Source organism: Triturus cristatus, chromosome 8 (genome assembly GCF_964204655.1).
Source record: "Triturus cristatus chromosome 8, aTriCri1.1, whole genome shotgun sequence".
Taxonomy (NCBI): Eukaryota; Metazoa; Chordata; class Amphibia; order Caudata; family Salamandridae; genus Triturus; species Triturus cristatus.
Window position 1 is genome coordinate 426725954 of NC_140591.1, and position 26112 is coordinate 426752065.

Consider the following 26112-nt stretch of genomic DNA (forward strand, 5'->3'; position numbering starts at 1 on the left):
TGCTTTCACCAGCCTGGGGGGGCACCCCAAACCCCGAGAGACTGCGCAGGGGATCCCCTAGGCCTTCGAAGTCTGAGCAGGCTTTATTCCATCCTAGCAGAGTGCCTAGGTGAGTGTGATCTCGTGTGCACCCCGATTATGGGACTGTGCATGGAACACGTAATTTCTGTTTTCCCTTCGTTTGCCGTGATTGTGTAATGTTTGTGGCCTGGTTTGCGAAGAAAATACGTGTCCTGCACGAAGTGTGAAAGTGGGTGATGCCAGGGCCACGTGCGCCGCAGACTAATATTCACCAAGTGACTTTGGAAACTGTTTGGGCTTTACTTTGATGTGGTGTCTCGCGTTCCTTTTGAGGGCTCACCTCGTGTACATCTCTTTTGTAACTCACTTGTAACTTGCTCAAAATGGGTAGCCCGCTTGAGAATTGCAGATATTCGTCATGGAATTGCCTGCTCCTTATCCAGACCCCATGGAGAGTAGTGTGAGATGACTATATGTGTGACCTTGGTACCCCGCCGTCTTTTCTAGAAGTAAACCCCAAACTCTACCCGAAGGGGAAAAGACCGTTGCTTGTTTCTCCTGGAATGTGACACTCTGTGTCTGGGCACACACACAACAGACATTTTTAGGCATGTGAAGGTCACCTGGGACTGTTATTCAATGTTGCAACATCCCTTGTGTGTTCATGCTCTCATGCATAATGGTATTGCTGCATACACACATGGACAGTGAGCCCCTGTAACAAAGCATGCACCTTCAATTGCAGTGACTCTAAGAGTCTGCACAGGGTGTCTGTGCAACAGACGATGACACTGAGGTAGATGACACACTTCATGAGTGTGTGCATGGGACCTCTCTGACCCTTGAGTGGAGACCTGGAAGGATGTTAGCGTTCCGTACAAGTGGTCCTTTGGACCAAACATGCCACATTCTGACATGCCTCCTGGGCCTTCTGTGCATTCTTCTGTACTGGAAGCATGCACGCAGGCAAAGAACATCTCCTCATCTGCAGGAAGGTATGACCACCTGAAATAAAGTGCACGCCCACTAAGATCACAAGATGGCGTTCATCAACACCGAAGGGCTCACGGGTACCTTCTATATTATCTAAGTGCAGGACTTGCAGGGCAAGGGGAACGATGTGCCCTTCTAGCGGCAACCTCACTTTCTGGAATACCGCCCTAAATAAAAAAATCTGTTTCTGCAACATTTAAAGATGGTTAGAGGTTTTCTAACATGGTAAAAACAAAAAATCAGTGGTGCGCGCACACCACAGCGGAGCGGGAATCGAAACCAGTGGTGCGCGCGCACCACAGAGGAGCGGGGGGAGGGAGAGCGGTAGCGAGGCGAACGCGTGCTGGCCACCATCAGGAATGGGCGTTTCTGTCCCGCCTGTGCCCAATTGCGTGCTGTTTTTTTAGAAAAAAAGCATGCGCAAGCCAATGCCAGACGGGGAAAACAAACCCACACGCACAAGCGTGTGGGTAGCTTTCTAAACCCCGTACAAGAGGTCTCGCGCTGCGCGAGCAGTGCTCCGCCCTGCAACGCAGGCGCGAGACCTAAAAAGGGAGCGTAACCATAAGAAGCAGATCCTACTTTCCTCCATGCCTTCTGCTCCCGTCAAGCCAAATTGACTTTTTTCCTAGGTAAAGCCACAACTGTCCTCCAACAAGTGGTTGCAAAATTTTAGGGTATGTCCCATCATTTCTGGGAAACTGGCTGTCGGCGTCACAGCCCCATACCTCAAGATTTTACCTGACATTCTGTAATGTCCCTTTATTGGTAGATGAGAAGTCGTGCAACCATTTGAAAAGTTTCAGGCTTTCTTTTCGTCCTTTTCCAGGCAAGGAATGTTGATTCCACCGTCACTGTTCTGCATTCTGCAACTGGTTTGAGATGGTTTGCTCAGTTCGGGTATCTTTCCTCTCGAAGCATAGTCTTCACCTTCAGGTGATAGGCCCACAGCAGGGAGTGATGAGGGACGTGTGTCTCCAAATAAAACACCCAAGAGCTCAATGAGGAGTGAAGTCCAGTCACCTGACTGCCATGCTACTTTTTGAGTAGCACCTCTTGGAGAGACAGAAAGCAGGCCGTGGCAGAAAGTTTCAATCTGCCCTTACAAAAGACATGGCTGTTACCACATCCGGCACCATTCGGCTTTGTTAACTGGGAGTGCTCAAGAAGGAACAGTCGGACAGATACTGCTAAAGAATTGCTTCTCCATTTCTATAGGATGCCATCCTCCTCGCACCTCATTGCCAGGTGCTTCACAAAAACTTCAGGAATGTTTGCAATTCACTCTGCTTATCTGGGAGGCAGTTACGAGGTTCACAAGTTGTGGAACTTTGGTGAGGAAGGCAGTAGTTTCACCCTAACCACCATACAGATTGGTTATACTCCTCTCACTGCTACCATGGACTCAGGATGTCCGCAATGGTCCCAATCTCGGAATTTGGAGAATGAGGCCGGTAGGCTTCTCGCTCACAACTAAAGACCGGTGTCTGGTACTAGAGGTTCAAAAACATTATGCTGCAACACCGCTATGTGTCAATGAACCGATACATGGAATTGTTACATGTCAAAAGGAAGGCACACATAGTGTGTCCCTTCAGACTATTGAAGCCCACTCTGTCTTCAGTACCTTTACACATGTAAGGCGTGAGAGTCTGATTTTCATAAGTGCCATGCTGTTGCTACTTTCAGATGAGTATCTCAGAGCATGGGTGCAGGATCACAAAACCATGCATGGGATATTTTCCTGTCTGTGTGAGTGTCTCCTTGTCCTGGTGTCAGTCGCCCTGACCAACTTGCATTACATTAAACATTCAATATAATTGGTGCATACGTCTGTTTTCATTCAATTGCCAATGTGTTTTGGTCCTGATGTCTGATTTTTCAGCCCCGCTCTGGTGTATACCATGTTCCCTTGACTGTGTGCTCTCTGATCTTGAGTGAGTGGGGTTTCTGTGTCAGTGACACGGCTGGGATGGAGTATTCACAAACTAATAGTTGTTTTGATCACTTGCTTTAATCTTTTCTTTTCTCAAAATGTGTACCTCCTCTATGTTCTCAGTATTTATCTCACCTGGTGTACTTGACTTCTTGTCCGGTATATGTCTTACGACTCAAGTGTCTCATTATCCCCGGTTCAGTTTCTTTTGCCCTCAAAATATATTCATGTAGTCGGTCTTATCTGGCCCCATTTCCCAGTGCCTGTATTTTTATACCTCCTGTTACTGAGGTGTCTGTGCAGTACTAGGGTGATGTCACAATGAACATGTACTTGTATTGCAGTGTTGCTGTGTTCCCTGTAGAAGTCGCATTGTTTTCTGCCTTCTCTGCAGTGTCTGTTTGCTCCGGTGCATGGCTCCTGTTCCACTGATAGGGTCTCCTTTTCGTAACTAACTGGGCCGCAGTATTACTATGTTCCTTGGCCCAAAGACAGTATGTTTGTTTGACCGTTTGACTGAGTAGGTCTGGTACCGTGATTTGAATTTCTTACTCCTTAGTCTATATTTCCCGCAGGTAACACCTCTCTGTCCTTTCGTTGTGATTCTTTTCTTCAACCCTCATGCCATGCTGTCTGATAAATCTGTGTGCCTCCTGAGACATTATCCGTCACAGTGTATGATTTTTCCCCCCTCCACCTCTACATCTTGTTTGAGTTTGCTCCCACCATGGACGTGTGTATGATTGGTCTGCCCCAGGGCCAGCAGCTCCTGTCTCTTTTGGCCGATCTGTTCTCGGTGCTGATTTCAGCAACTTCTCGTTATTGCTATCAGATTGGGTCCCTCTCGATATTCTCGAGCTCCTTGTTCCAGTATCACTTGAGCTGAGTGCTTTCCTGATCCGATTTCAGAGCGTTTTCTATCTCGCTGGCTGTAATGCTGTCGCCTTCTTTATTTGTTGTATTGCCCCCCCTAATGTTCATAATGGCTGAAATCACATCTTGAAAGGAAGATGAGGAGTGAGGATTGATACCGAAGTAGTGAATACTTCTGGCACACAAGCCCAGCTCTGAACAAAGGCTAAAGGGGTAGTCCCTCGAGTAATTAAAAAATTCACAGTTTTAACATTTACAAAACAAGAACCAGTCACGTTTGTGGTGAGGTGAATGTCCCGAAGAGACTTTGTCCACCTTTCTTACAATTTTATTATGCTTCAATTTACTTTTTGAAGAAAAGCTCGGACTTACCGCAGTTAGGTTTTCTGCACATTAACCTTGCACGAAAACTCCCGTTCCTTGCTTTGGTAGCATAAAAATATTTTTGCCACCTTCACACACCTCGCTGCTTGCTGTTTCCTACTGTTTTTTTTCTTCCAAAATTAGTTCTACTATATTCACTCATGTCGAATTCATTTTAGACTTGATGTTCACAGTCTTGCCCAAATATGCTCTGTATTCTTTGTTGAAAAATACCAGATTTTCTATACCTCGGGTAACCATGGCACCCACAAATTATATCAGTCTTTTAGCACTACATATCCACGCATTTCTTTTACAACTGGCTGTTTGGAACTGTTATAGTGTATTTCAATTAACACCATCTAAAGGCGTTTCTAAATGAGCAATGCTTGCAGATTCAAGGTTTTAAAGGAGTACGCTCACAAGTACGTTCAGCATGTTATCCAAATATTCAGTAAGGGTTGGGTAGATCAAAGAAATAGGTTCTTGTTTCAACGAAATTGTCAAATGTAAGCAGTTAATTTGGAGAGGCCCGGTCTAAAACAAGACAAAAGTGTCTGTTTAGAGGTTGGTGCAGACCCTAAGTAGTAATGTTTGGTATTGCCAGTCGAGTCATATCCTTTTGTGAGGTCTTACCTTCAAAATGAAAAGTCAAGAGCTAAATGACTCACAAAAAGTACATGCTCCAAGGCGTTTGTACTTGCCTAATTTTCGAAAACATTTACTTCCATGCCAAATTAGTGTACTAACCATGTATAAACCTACTCTGTGTCTTACATTCTCTAAGATTATCTTCTGAGGGCCTGGATTGGCAAGCCATTGTTTATCTAATTAGAGGCTAAAGCTATTTCATCTTAATACTGCTTAATCAGATGTAACTATCTTACCATTTTGCTGTCTGGGTAGTTGTTTTTTGTCCGTATACAACGACTATACATGGCAGGCTACGGCTAATGACCGCTTACCACCAACCATTGTAAATTTGGGTTCCTTCAGCATCCATATGTACTTAATCCTTGCCAATTCTATCTCTTCTTGGTCACCACTTGACCCTTTACCCACTAGGAATTGGAAGCAGATATTAAATTGCCTGGCCAGACCTATTTAAACTATACGTAACCTCTACCATCAGGAGTTGTAGCTTCAGACTAGAAAAAAAGTAATGGTGGTGTCTCTGCTTAAAACCATCAGTGGACCCCTTGGTCTCTCGCAGCTTGACACCTAAATCCCTTTTCCTAAGAAAATTGTGGAGAAATATTTCAACAAAATTGTCTCCGATTTTCTTGAAGATGATAATCTGCTCTTCCCAGCACAGTAAGATTTCGACCCAGCTAACAGCACTGAATCTGCTTTAGCAGCCATGCTGCATGTCTTAAGATTGGCAGCACGCAAGGGCCATTTCGTAGCCTCGGTACTACTTGACGTGTCTGCTGCCTTTGATGCTTTGACATCAAGGAAAGCCAAGGGAGGTTGGCATTAAGGCTGTTGCCCTTTATTGGAGTATATCCTACAATGAAGTGCTCCATCTTCTGCCTCTCCAATCCGAGTTTAAGGGAAGAATGGCAGGGGCTGCCTCAGGGCGCTTCCCTTAGTCCTATCTATCTTAAACCCCTGACAAAACTGATCCATAGTCATGGAATTAATTTCATGAACTACACTGATCACACTCAAATAATTTTGTTAGTTGAGCCCTGCCCCTACAAGCTTTTCACAACTGCTTACGGGACATCACACATTAGCTAAGATTGAACTCACTTAAATTTAACAGTGTGAAGGAGGAAATTCTCTGTTGTGCTATAGTCAGACCTCTACACCCTTTACCGACAAACTTCTGGTTGTTTGCCAACAATCTGACGCCCGAAGCCTCTCCGGTGGTGCCGAATCTTAGTGTATACATGGATGCAGATCTCTCCTTCGCCACTCAGGCTAATAAGCTCTCAACTGTTTTTCCCTAATGAGGCTACTCTGAATAATTTCACCATTTCTCCCTGATCAACACCACCCACCGGTGGTTTAGTCACTTATTTTAAGTTGATTGGATTACTGCAATTCTTTGTTCCTAGGTACGCCTCACTAACTCGTCAAGCAGCGGAGTTGCATCTATGTAGCTGAGGCAAACTTAGCATAACCTTGACATCACTAGAGGCCATTGTCAGCATCTTTGGACTAATTGCATTGGCTTCCAATGCCCAAAAGGGTACAAATTGGTGGCCGTGCATTGTTTGTGCAGGCTGCACAGTTATGGAAATCTCTCGCTCTCTCCGTCTCTGTTACACTCTACCCACAATCTCTTTTATCCTTCAGGAAACTCGTTAAACCTTGGATATATATACTCTTTAGGATGGTCTATTCTGTCAGGTTAAGTTTGGCCCTCCTTAAGCAAGTTTAGTGTTACTAGCGCCAGGACACAGTAGGGTAACTGTTGCTTTACAAATGGAATAATAATCATTCTTAATTGAAGAGAGTGTGCAAAGAACGAAATGTTCCACTATGATTCTTCCACTGCGTGTTTAAACATTTTGCTTATAGAAAAGGGGAAATTTAAATGAGCATAACAGTGTAGAGAAGTCTCACAAACACAAAAGCAATTTGGAGGAAGGACGATAAAGGAGAAAGGAAGCATTCTGTAAAAGATGAGGTAATGAGGTAAAGTGTAACAGTAAGTCATAAGAAGCTTGCTTATGAAGACCTGTAAAGTCATTACAAACCTCAGCTGAATTTTCCCATTCCGGTGCTCAAGAGGATTTGTAAGGCACGCAGTTTACACAGATCCTGTCCTTAGCTACAAACTGCTCTGGCTGTTTACCAGAGCTTATGTCATCTACACCCAACACATACACCGAAAGAGAGCATTGGAGTGAGCTGTGTTCAGACATTGCTTCTCTTATGTCAGCCCCTTCTTCATTGCTTGGAAAAAGTGTCATTCGTGTATAGAATCTGGCCAGAAGAATGCTTCAGAATCACCTTTTGCTATTTTAGTTCTATTCTACCTGCTTAAAGAGTGCTTCCTATTGTAGTGCATGGGCAGTGACAAATTGAAAAAGAACAATTGATGGACAGAATACAGAACAATGTCATACATTCACCCCAGTATAGAGATCAGGGCCTAAATCCATCATTTATTTGCTCACTATGCCATTCCAGTTTAAACCCTGCCATATGCAAATCAGTCTTAACCCTGTGCCTCATGGGAACAGTCCAGCCCGAACTGCCAGGCCAGGTCCTCCATGGACTGGAAACAAGCATCCTAGGACCGGTTTCGGGGTTTCACCCCATATCAGCCAGGATAGCTTGACTCCAGTGGCATGGAGAGCATGGGACCCACGTCTGGGCATACCCGTCCCACTAGGGGTGAGAAATGCTAACAAAGCAATTGATGGACAGAATGCAGAACAATGTCATACGTTCACCCCAGTACAGAGATCTGGGCCTAAATACATATTTTTTTAAAAATGTGTTCACCATGCCATTCCTGTTTGAACCCAGCCATATGCAAATCAGTCTTGACCCTGCTCCTAGTAGGAAAAGGTCCAGCCTGAACTGCCAGGCCAGGTCCTCCTTGGAGTGGAAACAAGCATCCTAGGACCGGTTTCGGGGTGTCACCCCTCATCAGCCATGGGCAGTGAACCATCCACATGTTTCTAAACAGGCACCTTTGTGCTACACAGTGTTTCTACATTCTTCTTGATGTTGCACCAGTGATTATATTGTAGCTTAATGTGTTTTTGCTCCTAGATGTGATTTGTAGTCCTAGAGGATTCCACACCTCTGCCGATTGTTGTACCAAGACTGATTGTTGTAACAGGTGATTTTGCACTTAAATGTGATCCCATCAAGCTGCTTATTTTATAATAGTGGTCTGTTCTCCTATTTAGATTTAAATCTGTTCTGTTGAGATTTAAACCAGTCTGAAAGGGGCACAGAATATCAAAATAGTCAGAAAATAATTGGAGGAGGATGAGTCCACAGTGATCCACAAAATAACCCACTCCAGGCTGCTAAGAAAATATTGTGGCACCTGCTACTCAATCCGCAACCTCCGAAGCAGTAGGCTTTCTATTCAGCAGTTCAAGTCAAACATTAAGAACTCTTTTGCTAACCAATGTCTGTGGGCTCCAGTGTGGTGGCAGTTTAGTAGCTCCCCCAATCCACTACTTTCCTTTTCACTTCTGCTGCCCTTGTTCCTAAGGTGACCTCCGCCTGGACCCACAGAATTCTGATGTGAGAACCTGTTCCTGCATGGTCTATGATCTCAGTTCTATTCGCCAAGGCTATGAGGGTACCCATATCGTTGGCCTCAAAAGATTGTATGCCCACAAAGTAGTAATCTAGAACCTTCACCTGACCCTTAAGACTTTGCATCTTGCTATCGGCTCTAAACATACTTTTGCTCACTGCTAGCCCTTCCTGAAAGACCCTTCACTCTTCTTTTCATCTCCTTCAGGGCCAACTTACTGGTGCCTGTCTTTTTCTTTCAGATTTCTGTGGAGGGCATTTATGGATTTGAGTTGCGCTCTTTCGCCCTGCGACAAGAGCTCATCCTTGCCGTTCAAGGTAGCGGCGCCCTTTGCTGCTTTTCATTGCTGCCTTGCAAGTTTAAAAATATAAATAAATAATCCTTTTCTTCTGCTTGCCATACACAACTAGCGAAAATGTGGGCAATTAGGGTAGCTAATCACACATATCCTCTGCATCGTCCTCAGAGGTGCCCTTCATCCAAGTAGGAATTCGGACCACCAAAAGACCTCAATACATCTACTCTGCAGGCGGCTGCTTACAGGTAGGACATTCCGAAGCGTGTTGGCAGGCCAGACCCTGGCCCCATTGGAATTAGGCCTTCATTACTGTAAATTCAAACGAAAGTGCCTCACAGATTCACAGCAGAAAACAGCCATATTGGCACCCGTCTGGCCATGCCGTTCGTGCTCGTATTTAGAGAAACTGTTCCACCCTTCTTTAACCTCAATGAGACTTTTCAATGTATATGCTTGAAGTAAAACAATTTTTTTTTAAAACAACTTGCACGGAGTCACATGCTAATTGTATGCTGTCCTACGGCTGTGAAGAATATTGAGCAATATCTCATCCATCTCCATTTCTTGAGTGATTGCCTTCCAAACTATTTTTTTTGAGTTGTCTATGTCCCTCTTTCTAGTGACAGCTTCATAATTAAGTGGTTACAGTTTCAAATGTCTTAATTGTAGCACATGTAGTATAATTAAGTGTGTAGGAGGAGTTCACATGTCTTAGGGAATACGTCTAAACTTCTTTACCTCTAGTTGAAGGTTAAGTGGTAAAATTAAAGTCTCGGAAAAGCTTGTTTTATTTTTTTTCTGTTTGAGATTTTCATGCCTCTCAATTTGTAAAGAAGGTCCTATCAGTTTGGCATTTGCGGTAGGGTGAGTTTGCTTCTTCAAATTTCAATTTAGTTGCTCCTATTCATTTATGTGCTGTGTGAAAAGTTGGTTGGGAAAGTGTGCTGTAAAAGCTTAGTTGGCTATGTTTGCTCCTAATGTGTTGTCAGAAGTGCATGTTTGCAAAAAAACAGAGAGGACATTTTCTACTTGTTAAAGCTAGATTTAAAGTTGATAGTCAAGGGTCATGTGTTCACTGTTAAGCAGATAGGTTGGTAGTCATTCTGAAATGTGTTGTTGAAGAGTGCACCACGAGAATAACTTGTAAAAAGAATAAGATGTTTACATTTGTTTTCAGATATTTTTGTTGGAAGTTTGAAGACTGTAATTAAACATTAACCTCGCATTTTATAAAAAAAATCTTCAGCAAGTGAACATGCTCTGTGCAGAAGCTCATCAGAAAGCATTAAACAGTGTTTATAACCGTTCACTTTTCCATTTTATTCTCTTGAACCCTGCCCTTCCCTTCTCCGTCATCCATCTCCGACAGTTTTACAATGGTTCTAAAATCCCTAATCAAACAAAGTGATCAATACACCATAAGTTCCAAGTGTCACTTCTTCCTAACATTAGACTGTCCATCATAAACGTTTAGTGGTGTTGGCCTCTGAGGACATGTGACATCCAGGTTATATTTCACGACATGGTGTAAGAGGTGAGTCCATTCAACGTATTCCCCAGCACACGTAAATTAAAAGTTTTAAGGTATTCGCGTTTGTTAAAACAAATCACCAGAAGCAACATGTAACAATGAATTGTAAGTCCAATCTTCTCTCTTTTTCTTTTTATTCAAAAGGCATTCACAATAGTTCCCAACAGCCAACACGTGTTTCGTCGCGTAAGGAAAGTAGTCCCACGACTTTCTCAAGGCTGTACAAGTAAAAACATACAAGAGGCCAATGTATGGAATCCAATTTTAAATTAAATAAATTAGTCATATTAAGTTTAACACCAAAGTAAATACTGTGTATTCTAATATACAGGTGGACTGTTCTCATCATAGAGTATTTCAAAATTGAAAAACTCACGGTTTCGAGAATGATTATTAGTAACAGCGATGATAATGTGGATTTGAGGCTATAACCCAAATATAGATGGAGAGAACAAAAGGTTTGGCCCATATAGACCAGACCATTTCGCCGTTAGTTATCAAAATACTAGTGAAAGTTCTAATGAGTGCGTCACACCAAAGTGCATTTAAAGTCTTAACACACATTCCGTGACGTGTACCCGTTTATTATAGGTGCCTAGTGTCATGCTAGTAATTAAAGCATCCATAAAATTGCACCATAACACCCTTTCAAGTACTGAAAAAATACCTAATTTCTCCGTGTTTGTAAACTCCTGGAAATAAATGAAAAATGGGGAAGGGGTAGAAAACGTGTGTCAGTTCAAACTGGAGAATCTGGTTGTATCATAATCTGCAATCGTGGCTCAGATAATACACCCGTTACCTACTCAGTCTGTGGTGATAATTCCGGACCACAAAGGGTTTCTGTTTCGACGGTGTCAGTGCGAAAATCTCACTTCGTGCTTCCCAAAATACATCACTTTCCAGTATACTGTAAAAATTATATATATATACCTATATCAATTTCTGATATGTGTGCAAAAACAAACCATAATGTTACGAGTAAACTCTGAATAGAGTATGTGAACTGTAAAAGACTGAATCTATCTCGTCACTGTGATCGCGCTAGAACCATATTAATATGAGTGGAGCAGCGCGCTACTCAAAATTGTTATTATTGTTATTAAGGCTAGAGAACTACTCACACGTGCAAGTCAATCGACAAAATATTTGACCATATCACAGAGTCCTCCTTGATATTGCTACAATTTTAACCCCACTAGCGGTATCTTAAGCCGTTATTATCATTTCCTTACCTATGGGTATTTTCTTTAGAGTCTGGACACCGCCATACGGACGTGAAGTATGCAAGCCGAGTGCAGCAGCATGAATCGTATCCAACTTCCGGCTGCCTATAAACTGGAAGACTCACTCACGACGACGTTAGGCGTCTGACGTCATCCAATTTTGATAGATATAGAAACAAGACTTGAACTCTCCTCTATCTTTCAATACTCGTGTAATGGGAGCATTGCCTTACTCTCTTAGAGACGTTTCTATTTATCACATGCCTAAGCATCAGTACTACTCACTCTTATCCCAAGTGCCATTCATTTACTATTTTCCTATTATTAAAGTGTTTAATCGTTATAGTGATACTCCCATACTAATTTATTTCAATGTAAATGTCGTGATTTGTGTCCTCATAATATAACGCCTTAAAAAACGGAAATGTGTGTTATTGCTGCTCACTTCACACGTTACAACAAACAATTGATGGACGGAATGCTGACAATGCAGACATTCTCCCCCAGTCAAGAGATCTGGGTTAAATCCATCGTTCTTTTGCCCACTACACCACCCCAGTTTAGACATGGCCATATGCAAATCAGTCTTGACCCTGTGCCTCACGGGAACAGTCCAGCCCGAACTTCACACGTGTCATTTCTATCCTGAGTTGTATCCTCAAGTCTCTCCATCCATTGAGGTCAGTACAAAGTATAGTTCAGATTTGCAATCACTATTGTCACATGGCAACTACATATGGTTACATCGCAAAGCATATAGCGGAAAGTTGTGTATAAGATACAAAAGGACATATTGCATTTATTATTTTCTTTGTGTTCATCTCCGTTTACATGAGGTTCTGAAGGCAATAATATGGTTAGAACATTTAAGTGTGGTAAGCTGTATAACACCAAGACATGCTTATGGTCAGATGGTAAATCCTATATTGAAATATCAAAACATGTTAATATAGTTCATGAATCGTTAATCAAAACTTCCAACAAACATCCTATCTGCCTAAGAAGTAGTGTAGTTCCTGATCGATATTTAAACCACACTCCGTGCTTCTCAATTTTAAAATCCAAAAGGCTTCCTTTCTTCGTAGCGTCAGTTCTCTGTTACCACCCCTAGGGTGTCTGGGTATATGGTCTATTCCATAAAAGTCAAAACGTTTGTTGGCAGTCTGTTCTGAACATATTGATATGTGAGCAGCTAAAGGGTATCTCATGTCCCCCTGTCTTACTGCCCGTATGTGTTCCCCAATTCTTTCCCATAGTGTTCTGATGGTACTGCCAATGTATCTCTTGCTGCATCTACATTCAATGGCATAGACAACAAATTTTGTGAGACAATTGATATTTGTTCTAATCTCATATATTCTACCACCTGGTCCTTGGAATTCTGTTTTCTTGGGATAGGCCCACTTGCATGCCGCGCAATGTCCACAGCCAAAGAAACCCTGAGTATGTTAGGTTAACCAGTTCTCCCTATTCTTAGGTATAGGATAACTCGGTCTTAAAATGTTCTTAAGTGAGAGGCCTCGTCTGTAGGAGATGTTTGGTTTGTCTGTAATGACGTCCCTAAGGGATCCATCGGCCTTTAGTAAATGCCAATGTTCATGCTGTGATTGAGCACCCCTGACCAGTTGTTATATCCTGTGACCATTCTTATCTTGTCCTCGTCCTTTGTTGTCACTGACCTGTCTTTCAAAGTGTCATTTCTTTTGATTCGATCAATTCTTTGTTCTGCTTTTCTCAATGTCTTTCTGTCATACCCCCTGTTCTTAAATCTCGTAAGAACTCCCTTTTTACTTGTATCAAAATCTGTGTCCACACTGCAGTTACGTCTAACCCTGACTAATTCTCCTTAAGGGATAGAGCGTATCTGGTGCGGTGGATGCGAACTGGAAGCGTGAAGTAAAGAGTTACAGGATGTTTCTTTCCTAAAAAGTCTGCTCTGTATACAGATGTCCCTTACATAGATTTCTACATCCAAGAACGAGATTTTACACTTGCTCTGTTCAGAGGTGAAGTGAATGTTATATTCATTTGTATTAAGATGTTCGATAAATTCAGTCAGTTTGGCTTGAGATCCAGTCCATATCTTGAAACAATCGTCTATATATCTTCCCCAGTAGAGTATTGAGTCATTCCAATTGGTACCCAATGGGCCCCAATGGGCCCCAGATTCTCATCGCCTCGAACCAACCCATGAAAAGATTCGCATACGTGGGAGAAAATCTGGAGCCCATTGCCACACCTTGTTTCTGCCTATACCCTCTCTCTTGAAACAAAAATACATTGTTATCCAGTATTAGTTCCACCATCTCCATTAGCATCTCTGTGTGATTCCAAGCGCTAGCAGATCTGCTATTCAGCATCTTTCTGATGGCCACTAGTCCCACTTCTCTCTTGATGCTAGTGTATAATGCTGTTACATCTAAGGTCACCTTGATCATATTCTCATCCCAATTAAAATCTGCCAGTATGCTCAAAATATGTTTAGTGTCTCTGATGTATGATGGTAGGTTTGTCACCATTGGTTTTAAAAATATGTCCACATATTCGGATATCCTTTCAGTAGGGCCCCCAATGCCTGATATAATGGGTCTACCTGGGGGCAAGGGTAACTCCTTATGAATCTTAGGTAATGTGTAAATACACGGAAACCTAGGTCTATCCACTTTTAAAAATGTAAGTTCATTGTCATCAATGAGACCCTGCCCATGCCAACGTCTCAATTGTGTGTTAATGTGGTCAGTGAGAGCCCAGATCGGGTTGGTGTGTAGTGGTTCATAACAATCTAGATTACCTAGTTGGGTGAGGATCTCATTGTTGTAATCCACACTGCGCATGATCACCATGTTACCACGCTTGTCTGCCTCGCGTACAGTGATGTCACTGTTGCCACTCAGTTCCTTTAATGCATTGCGTTCTTTCAAAGACAAATTGCCCGTTTTAATTCTGGATACAGTGTTTCTGTCATCATGGTTATCAAGATCTGCTGTCACCCTCTTGTGAAATAGGTCGATATTGTTACCTGAAACCAATGTTGGGGTCCATTTGGACTTATCTTTTAAGTTACTAGAAATGCTATAGTCAGTAGTAATATTCAGATCTCTCATAATCACGTCTGCAGTCATCACTTCATCCTCACAATCCGTTATTGACAATAACATCCTTGTATCCAAAACATCTTGTATCGAATGCTCACCCAACATTAACACACCAAGATTCTTTTTTTTTTTTTTTTTTGAAACCGTTTATTACAACGTTCAAAGAATATACAAAGATGGGCCTACAACCTTCAGGCCTGCCGCTAGCAAACAAGGGGAGCATAAGATACACACAGTAGAACGCAGGCTGCGGCAAAGGGAAACGTACAGGAGTTAGCCGCGCTGATGGCCACACCATCTGGACCCCACATGACGGTTTCTTTTAAACATAAATAACAACAAACAAAATCAAACCACAAGGCAACCCACAATCGAAAACAGCAGCATGTGCTCCCCTAGAAGGGGGACCCTACCAATCCATAGGAGTATCAAGGGGGGGGGAGAAGGTCAGAACAGGGACTGGGTGGACTCGGTGCCCGGTACCGGAGAGCTAAACCGGCTAAGGGGACGGGGCAGGCGATGGATCGGGCAATAACGGCAGGGCACAGATTCCCCCACGGTAGGCGTTCCAGGGACCCCATACTTTCACCCATGTCCCAGGCTTACCTCTCGCTACATACACCACCTTTTCCCGAAACATGCACCAGTCCATATTTTCCTTCCAGGCCGAAACAGTCGGGGGCCTCTGGGAACCCCACAGTTGAGCAATATCGCGCTTGGCCACCATATATCCCAGAGTCCCCCACCACGTCTGTGGCGCCGAATAGTCGGTTGGTTCCCACACGTTCAACAGGCATCTCCTCGCTTCGGGCAGCAGCGGCACACGCGTAACCACCCGCAGGACCTCATGCACACCACGCCAGAATTGCTCCACCTCTGGGCATTCCCACAAAATATGAAGAAAGGTCCCCAAAGAACCACACCCACGCTTACACAACCCGTCCACAGCATAGCCCATACGCAATAGCCTTGGCCCCGTTATGTAGACCCTATGGAGTATCTTGAGCTGGACGAAGCGAGGGCGGGCCGGTATGGCCACCTCTTTCGGGGAGGCCACCGCAGAGACCCAGTCCTCGTCGTCCAGCTCCAATCCATCAGCAACCCAAGCCTCGCGAAGATCAAGCAGCAATCCCGCGCGGTCATTGATCAGCTTTTTATAGATTAACGAGATCGTGGTTTCCGGTACATGTCCATCCAGCACTCTATCTTCCAGAGGGGAGTACTCCGGGATGGAGGCGACGTCCGGGAAGGCGGAACATAGTGCATGACGGATCTGCATATACCGAAAGTACTCCCTGTCTTGCAACTGGAATTCCGTCTGCAGCATCCCGAACGTTTTGAATCCCCCCCTCGTCCAGAGATCCCCCACCCTGCTGATGCCTATCATGTCCCACTTCTCGAAGCCCTTCGAGGTCCACAGGGAGCCCAACTGCTCAGATGCGTACAGTGGTGACGCCCGGGTCAAACGATCCTTCCACCCCATCGCTACATTAGCCGCGTGCCACACTCGTACCATGACACGCGTGGGGCCCGTCAGACGTGCGTCGAGCGAGCTGGAATAGAGCGCTCGATTATAGTCACCACCCGGCAGTAGCATCTTATCCATTTCAAAGGCCGGGTTTAGGGCGGGCCCGTATAGGCCGTGATTAATCGCAGCCAGCTGGGAGGCCCAATAATACCGTTTAATATCCGGGAGGGCAATCCCCCCGTCATACCACGGGAGCGTCAGCTTCGCCAGGGCGATACGCGGTCTCCCGTCCCAGAACAGGCGGCGTTGCAAACTCTCCACCTCGCGGAAGTAGCGCGCCGGGACGAGGTCCATTGTATTCTGCAGAGCGTAGAGGAAACGCGGCAGCGACATCATCTTAAACAATGCCGCCCGGCCGAGCGGCGAGAGCGGCAAACGCCACCAACGCCCGACATCCTCCTTCAGGCGCTGGAGGGGGGGCAGCAGGTTTCGATCATACCGGGCCTCCGCGTCTAGGGTGATGAAGATACCCAGGTACCTAAATCCCTGCGGGGCGATCTGGATAGGACAGCCCCGCGGAAGGATAGGAGCCTCCCCAGAGAGAACATACACGCACGATTTAGCCCAGTTGATGACAAGGCCGGAGTTACGACCAAATGATTGCAATACATCAACCAGTACTATCAGTGATTTACGTGGGGAAGCCAGGTACAGGAGAATATCGTCAGCATATAGAGACACGCGGTCCTCATACTCGGGGGTCCAGCGGAGACCACGAATAGAAGGTTCCCACCGCAGCCACTCCGCCAGGGGCTCCAAGGCAAGCGCAAAAAGGAGCGGCGATAACGGGCAGCCCTGCCGCGTGCCCCTGCCCAACTCAAACGGAGCCGACACTCTACCGTTCACAACCACCTGCGCCAGTGGGCCAGAGTACAACAATTTAACCCAGCTGATAAACCCTGGGCCAAACCCAAATTTCGCGAGCGTCGCCCAAATATATGGCCATTCGAGTGTGTCAAACGCCATAGTGGCGTCCAAGGATGCCAAGATGGCCGGCTCCCGTATGAACGGGACACGTGCGAGCACCCCATGCAAACGCCGCAGGTTAAGCGCTGTGTTACGATGGGGAATAAAGCCGGACTGGTCCTGGTGGACCAAGTCACACACCACGCCGACCAGCCGATTGGCCAAAACCTTGGCGAGAATTTTGGGCTCCGCATTCAATAACGAAATGGGTCGATAGGATGTGACCCGGTCCCGTGGCCTCCCCCCCTTGTGGATAACCACGATGGTAGCCAGACGCTGGTCTAGCGGGAGGGAACCCACCGAGTGGGCCGCAAGGAACATAGCACGGAGATGCGGCGCCAGCGTATCCGGTCGCAGCTTATACAACTCGATGGGAAGACCATTAGGACCCATGGCCTTGCCGGAAGCGACCGAGCGTATGGCGAGGGCAATTTCTTCGGAGGTTGGAGCGGCGTCCAACAACACTCTGTCCTCCTCCGAAAGGGAAGGCAGCGCGATATCTCTGAGCAGGGCATGGGAATCCTCTTCAGAGCGGGAAGACACTGGGGAATACACCCCACGGAAATAGTCCGCGAAACAGGAGACAATTTCCTCCGGTTCAGTGACACACACACCATTCGTTTTCTCAATCAACGGGACAACTCGACTCGCTCTCTCTTTCTTATCCAGCCACGCAATCAATTTACCAGCCTTATCACCCACATCATACAGTCTCCCCTTTTGCTCTCTACTGAGGCCCCTGGCCGCCTCCGTGACGAGGGCCTTATAGGCCGCTTGCTTGAGTTGGAGAACATGTAATTTATCATCCGTCACCCCACATTCTAGATCACCCTCCAACTCGGTTATCTCAGCTTCAACATGGGTCACCTCCTCCCGCTCGCGCCTCCGGGAGTGGGAAATAAGGGACAGGGCCTCTCCTCGGAGTACTGTCTTGAACGCCTCCCACAGTGAGACCGCCGATGGCACAGACCCCACATTCTCGTCAAAATAGCGCTTAAGGGATTTAATCAGCTCTGCGCGAATGGTGGGGTCACGCAGGTACCAGGGATTGATCGGGGCCACTCTACCCTCTCCCCTCGGTAAAATATCAAAGTGCAGCAAGAGCGGGGAGTGGTCCGAAATACCCCGTGCCAAATGGCGCACTTCTCCCACCCTCCCCACATAAGCCGCTGGGACCAGGACATAATCTAGCCGTGAGAGACTACCATGAGCCCCTGAATGGAAGGTGTACTGTAGCTGCGTGGGATGTTTTAAACGCCAACAATCCACCAGCCCCAGGGTATCCAAGAGGCCAGATAACCACGCTTGAGCCCGGGGGAGATCCCTAGGGGGGTGACGATCCACAGTTCCGGAAACTACAGCATTAAAATCCCCCCTCACCACTAGAATCCCCTCCGGAAGGCCAAGGAGGAGGCGCCCCAGGTCCGCAAAGGTGGTCGTCTGCAGCCCCGGTGGGACATATACTGACACAAAAACGACCACTCTGCCCTCCAGTCTGCCCACCAAAACCGTGTAACGTCCCCTATCGTCATGGCGCACCTCATCAATCTCCAACGGGAGCGAGTTTCTAACCATAATACCCACACCCCTTGAACCAGACGTGAAGCCCGAATGGGCCACAAGGCGGTAGCCCCGTCGATTCATAGCGCAAAAGGAGTTGCCAATGAGGTGCGTCTCCTGCAGAAAAACTATATCGGGCGAAGTTCGCTTCAAGAACTGCAGGACCACACCTCGTTTTATCCTGTCCCCCAGTCCATTAGCATTCCAGGACAACAAACTCAGTCCCCTACCCCCCATCATAAACAGAAGTCATCACTCGTCCCCCAGAGAGCACTGTAGAGATAACACAATGATACGTTTCGTTTGCCTTGTGGTGTAAACGAACAACACCCCACCCCTACCCACCCACTCCAACAAAACTCCCCCCTCCCTGCACCCCTGCATGAGCCCGGACAGCCCCCCCAACTTGCAGTGTGCCTGTCGCCCCTATAGAAAGAAACTAGCTAGACCCCCTAGAGGAGGAAAGAGTACCCCTTCTAGACCCCACACAACCTCCATGGGAGGGGAATGTACAAAGACAGACGCTTGATCGAAAGTAGCATCGTATTCGTCCAGAGTGAGGCCCAATATTGACCCCTCAGTCCCGATCCAGTGGGCCGTCTCCTCCCGCCGCCCCCCCCCCCCCGCCATCTCGATCACGATCCCCAGACAGAGTGTCCAGCCAGTCCCCGGCCGCTTCGGGACGATCAAAAAAGTGCGTGCGACCATCCACCTCCACTCGCAGCTTGGCCGGGAAGAGCATGGCGTACTCACACCAAGATTCTTATGTATGCTTTTATTACCATAATTTGTGGATTCTAAATGTTTCTTTAGTTTCAAACGTCTTACAAATCTAAACAGATTAATTTTGACATCACAAACATTTCCAATATTATTTGGGCAGAAGCTCATTCCCTTAGTCAATACAGAGAGAGCATCTTCTGAGAGGCATATGTCAGTCAAATTAATAACACTCACATTGTCTACTTCTTCGGGTTCCAGGACCTGGTCCTGACTCCTGGCTGTTCTTCCTCCCAAACCACCTCTCTTACCCCTCCTTGTTTTTCTGCCTGTGGTTGACGCCTGTACTCTCTGTTGCCCTTTTTGATTCTCGTGACCTCTAATAAAAAACTGTCACCAATAGTAGAGGCACTATTGGTTCCTTCTGATTCGCTCCCACTCGTGTGAACTGTATCTAGAGAGGTGGAGCTAGAGCCGATAGAGTTGCTATCTGTGTTAACCTGTTGTTTTTCTTTAGGCACTAAGTGATCATACTTTCTTGCGAACGTGAGGATGCGGCCGTCGCAATAGTCACCTTTGTCCCTTCTTAGTTTCCTTGCTTTGCGTATTTTGATATCCGCAATATGGCGTTGAATGATGTCATTTATGATGGCATAGTTTTTACCGGTACCTTCTGGTATATTAAGGTCTTTAATTTCTGATTCAAATAAATCTATATCCTTTTGTAACTGCACAACCTTCCTCTCACAGTTTTCAATCAAAGTTTCCATGAGTTTGTTTGAGTTGCTATTTAGTTCTTTTTCCCACTCTGTTAATAAGTCAGGTTCTAAATATTCGTAGGTGGGAATAATTTGCGATCTTAAACCTCTTGGAATCCTTTTAATCTTGATATATTGTTTCAGGGTGGCAGCATCCCACCACCGTTCATTTTTCTTTAGTCTTTCTAACTTGACAAATTTCTCTCTTAAGCCCTCTTTTCTAGAGGTCTGTCCACCTTGTGCAAGTGAATTTAAAGGTTTGTTGCTCGCAATATTACTGAAGAGGTCCTCTGCCTCCTTATCTCTGTTTGGTCTCTTATTTGTGAGTGAGGTCATTGTGCCTTTTGGGCTGCCACCTATTTTTCAAACGTTTAAAAAAAGGGCACGTGGTATTGGGTATAGGCAAGTGGCGCCTAAATACCTATACCACGTGCCCTTTTTTTAAGAGGTGAGTCCACTTGATGTTAAAACTGCATTAACGGCATTTAACGCAGTGCCACACAACTTGGCTGCAATAAAACCAGATAATACTTCAAAAACTGAGCCATTGTCATTTTGCTATATAAAAGCGTATATAGATCATTAATATATTTTGGATAATAGCCTTAAAACTACTATATCTAATGTATCTAGTAGTGTATTGGACAATTCCCTTGATGGTTTTTGTTTGATTATTATGGATTCTGTAGTAATGGACTATGACAGGTCATAATAACACATCTCCACCAATTCATCTGGTTGGAGTGATGGTTAAATGTATCCATTTCTAAACTTCTTAGTATGTTCTATCCCTTTACTTTAAAAGCAAGACGAATCATAGCACACTCACCACATGTTAAAAGAAGCCGTTTTCCTTCCAGTTCAAACGGTTTGGTTAAACATGTAAGAAAGTGATTCTAGAATTATAAAAATTCATTTACTGTAATTTGGTAAATGTAGTCCACTTACATTTTCTTTGATCGGAATTTTACCAAAGTATAATATTTTTTTTAAAACAAGGTTTGGTGTAAATCAAACCTAGCCAGTGTGCTTTCTCTCTTTTTATTCTTTTAAGAAAAATGTTGGCTAATATCAAACCTTACTATCATCTCGAATCAAAAACAAAGTAGCTACTTCCACCCTTCTTTCTATTTTGCCACATTGGTAGTATTGGTGACAGGCTTGGAGGGTAGCACAGATTCACAATTCAGTTCCATCGGCCTTTAGCAGTGCTGCTGGACCGAGAAGTTGATGGGCTTAGATTTTTTTCTGGAAGACCTTTAAAAACACCAAGTTTTCTGAATATTCCTTTTTGATTTTTTCTTAAACCACTTTTGATTAATAATTAAATTCTACCATAATGTATTTGTTTTAAGAACAGAAGATGTTATCAGCTAGATTTTTAGATGATGTACAATCAATAACCTAATACCCTGAATACTCCTCTTCCCTTTCCTGAGCATTTCCACTGCACAAACTATAAATGATTGGACGATTAATAATGTTATAAAGCCAAGTTAATGCGTTGCCCAGTGTTTCCGTCTCATGTGGTTTCACAGTTAACCTCTTTTTCTCAAGTTCTTTTGCCCAAAATCTCTGTCAGACAGCACAGCACGTTTCAGAATGTAATCTTTGATTTATGCATTACACTGGAAGTTCAAATAAATGATGTTGTCATATTGTAAAATTTCAATTATGTTCTTTAAAATGACCTTTTCATTCTTCTACTCACATAATAACGTTTGTTGGATCTATTCAGAATTTACCAAAATATGATTTGGATATTTCCTGATTCTCTACAGTTTATAAAATAATTAAATAACACCTAAAACAGGCTTCTAACCCCTGCATATTTAGACCAAAGACCACAAAGCTGAAAAAAGCAAAAAGAAGAAACGACAATATTTTAGTGACATCCCTAAACAACAATACTCAAAAAAAAAAAATGTTAGCTCAGTCTTTATTGCTGCTACCTTGCATAATAAAGTTACATTGTATTGACCCTTCAGGAAGAAATCAAAATGACTCTTTTTAAAGATATCTGTGTTATATCTAAATAAAGATTATTACTTACAAAATGACTCTCTCACTCTCCTTTCTTTGAATGACGTTTTGTTTGTGGTTTTACATATGTTTTTTCTGTGTTTATAGGTTTACAATAGTGAGGGTTATTTCCCTTTCGAAGGGGTTTTATCAGCTTCATAATTAGGTTTTAATAATCAGTTATTGTAGGTTTAAACCTAAAACAGGATAGCCTAAGTATAACGTAGCGTTATTTAAAGTGGTGGGTCTTCAGCTTTTTCTTACATTGGAGCAGAGTGGGGTTGTCTAGATGTATACGGGGTGGTGTTCACACACACCCTGTGCATGTAGGTGGAGATGGCATATTCACTTGCTTATTCTTTTTCGTACCTGTTCATCTTGAGTCTGATAGTGTCTGGCCTGTGGGTGTGCTGAGAGCCACCAGAGCAGTATCGCCCCACCTGCCAGCAGCAGAAAAAATGAAAAATAACATGATAATAAACCCTTGTTTATTATTATTTTATTTTTGTCTCGGAGCTGAGGCGTGGGGGTGGTACCAGGATGATGACAGGATAGAGGGAAAGTATTGGGCACTGCTGTTAAGTGCACATGGTGGTGTGGCCGGCCGGCTCAGTCATCTATACATGACTGTCAAAGACCTTGAAATAAAGTGTATATGTTGCTCTGTGCAGTACGATTTCTGAGTTAGTGAACAACTCTCCATCAGCACAGACTGTGCCAATTCATCACTATTTAATTATACACTGACAAATCTCATGGTATCTGACTGCCAGAGACTGTATGTTTAAGACTCAGCTCGGATTTCATTCCACCCCTGCATTTCACACAAAGCAATGAAATAAGTGAACAGCGTGAAGCAAAAGGTGAGTGCAGTATGGGTGTCATCTTTGAGTTTTCACTTCTGTGGACATTCTCATCTTGGCACTGTGTTTTTGTGAAGAAGTGTTCTCATAATTGAATATTTAGGGGGCACATTCATCTCAATCTGGCCGTCTTCACATAAAACTTGATTTTTAAGAGGTTAAACATAATCTTAACCTTCAACTTCTGGCAAAGTAAGCATTCTTGCAAGAAGCATCATAACTCTTAGAAACTCTTCTTTGCTCTATTCATCGTGGTCATTTGTTGGCACAGTGACATTGTGCTTTATCTCCTTTACCCTATGACCTACTTCTTCATACGCCAGATAGTTTCTACAATGGATTCAGTTCATTCTACTATGGATACACTTCATTCAGTTTTGGTATATCACTGCTCCTAGTCCTTTTAGTTTTCAACAAAATACGCTATTTGGTCTGCTGGGGGTCTGGCCTGAGTTGTTTTAGGGAAACTGGAATTCAAAAAAAGCAACAGAAAAACAATGCTTCACGGTCTTGGAAGTAGGTTTATTTTTCCAGCTTCAGTAGTTAACGTGTATTGTATATAAAACCTATGAGAAAAAGTGTTCGGAAAGAGTAAACGAAAATTTGATAAGTGTTTTCTGTATCTTTTTAATTAGGTTTTCTGTTGTTTAACTTTGCTTATCGATATGCGTTCTTTGGTGATGAAAGCTACTTTCAAAATAAAGAAGTGAGTTTGTGGTGCTGGAAGTTCTCACGTATACTTTTTTCTCTTCTCTTATTCTTTGTAGGTTCCCAAATACTTATCTCAGCAGTGGGCAAAATCTACCGGAAGGGGCGAAGTTGGGAAATTAAGAATTGCAAAGTACGTTTTGTGTTTTCGTTCCCTGTATTCATGAATAGTGAGTTTAGTGCTTCCAAGCATTGCTGGATTGATTGTGTCTTTATGTATCCCTAGCAGCGCCTTATTTCAAGCAAAGTGTCTAGTGTACCATTTGCAGATGTGAGCAATACTCCGCTGTTTTCCTTTGAAACATTATTGTGATTGATATATATATATATATATATAGATAGATATTGATAGATATAGATGTATTTAGATATATATGGATAGATGAATGTAAAGGTACATATAGATAGATGTATATAGATAGGTAGATAGACATAGCCTTTTATAAGTAATTACAGCATAGACCCTATTGTACCTTTAAAAAACAAAACATTCCATCTGTTTGATATAAACCTGCTTATTTGTGGCACTATCACGGAGCACAGTGGTAATTATGACTATAGCACCAATGTTGAAGGTGTATATGTGCCCTCTGCAGATTTGTCAGTTATGGTAACTAACACTAAGACTTTTTATGATGGAATATTGTGCAACACAAATTAGAATTTGCTTTTTTTTGTTTTTTACTTCTAATAGGAAGATTTAACTGCTTATGGGCAAATATTTCAGGTCGTGTTTCCATTACTTTATTCGCACCTGCATAGTAGGCATAGTGTCTGTTCTGCTGGACCATTAGGATTTAATGTGGATCTAAGATTATGGGATGTTTAAGGTCCTTTTCTATTTAATCATGTGCTTTCCATGTTGCATGGCTCTGAGTGAAACATACTTTACTGAGAGCCATGTACTAAAGTCTGGTCATTCCTTGCATGCAGCGGGTGTATTTGTAGGTGCAATTTTGGCATAGAACCCACCAGCTCAGGAACATTGTAGGCGATGCAAGCTATCTGGTCTCCTTAAGATGTTGATGGTTGTTTTTCCGTTGGTCCATTTTGTACAGCCATGTCATATCCCACCTCTTAGCTCCTTTAGTTCTGAAGAATTGCTGTCTGCTTTCTTAGATGAAAGTCAGTGCCACCGACCTACATCTTATTGATTGCGGTGGTATGCCAATGTGGCCAAACCCCTGGGAGCAAATAGTTAACTGTGCTTGTCATCTTTTTTTTGTCTCATTGTGCATTTTATTCAGAACCCATCTCTGCTTCTGAAACGTATGAGGTAGCCATGTTGTTCTGTAAGTTCAGATAGGTATAAAACACAATTTGTTCTGTGTCATGCATGTGAGTGCTACTTCCAATACTCGGAGTCTTAGTCTGGTGTTTAAAAGTGGTATTGGATTTAATACATAATCAGCCCTGAGAAGTGTTTTACTTTTTCTCATCTTTTTTTAATACAGAAATCAAGGAAAGACCGAGGTGAGTGTTTTCCTGGTAAAGATGTTATTTGTCGAGTTTTTTTTTTACATAATGGTATCATACGAATTCTATCACAGACTATAATTTGGGGCTTAAGTCCAACACTATTCTATAAAGGCCTTTGCAGGAATAAACTATTTTACAGAATTCAAGCTCACAAGTACATAGTTTCCATTTTTTATGGTTGCTAAATAGGGTGTAATTCTAGATTGGCAGTGCTGATGACTGTTCTGATATAATGCATGCTGGTAAGCAAGCATGTTAAAGGACTATTTTAAACATTGTAATAATTTCACATTAAGATGAAGAGAGGTTGCTTGCTATTAATCGAGGTGTCCTTAAAACACAAAACTGTTAAAACTATAACAAGAATTTTACTTATGTCATGTTCAGTTATCTATATTTTACTTTGTAGAAGATATTGTTTATCATTCAGTTTTACCAGTCCATGCTTACTTTGCTTTAACTAAGTAAAAACATAGATGATGGCTTGCATCCAATATGCAATTCAGTGTGCGAACGTCCTTTACTCACTGGGACTTTGGCCTTGCAGCTCATATTATTGTACTTTTTTGAGGCTGTCTGTTTCTTTTCTTCAGTGAGTAGCAGAATTGATGCCAGTCAGCCCTGCCAAGTACCACGCCTCAGGCGTTCGAATAATGCATTTTAGTGCTAGTGTCCACATCACCACATTAAAATGCATTAGTCATAAGTCTTCTAGCGCCTCTAGACCACCCTACGGAGCCCTCGACTATGAGGAGCTGCAGCGCTACGAGCACACTGGCAGGGAGTGCAGTGCGCTGCCAGCAGAGAGCATACTGTGATCGTGAGCCTTGTTTACTTTTTTTCAGTCTTTGATTACTCTGTGATAGGTGCGAGCCGCAGGGAATTACTTTCAATAATCACCCACAATGAATCTAGCTGACCAGTGCCCCTGGCTC

The 26112-nt window shown here is 43.7% G+C and overlaps 1 protein-coding gene across 2 annotated transcripts in view; it reads left to right on the top strand.

Moving 5' to 3' along the window:
* GTF2F2 (general transcription factor IIF subunit 2) overlaps positions 1 to 26112 on the top strand; it is a 993146-nt gene that overhangs the window by 42842 nt on the left and 924192 nt on the right. For both annotated transcript variants that reach the window (XM_085621825.1, XM_085621826.1), the window contains 2 exons: positions 23758 to 23831; positions 25153 to 25171. In XM_085621825.1, coding sequence (XP_085477951.1) covers positions 23758 to 23831; positions 25153 to 25171 — 93 coding nt within the window. The remainder of the gene's footprint in view (positions 1 to 23757; positions 23832 to 25152; positions 25172 to 26112) is intronic.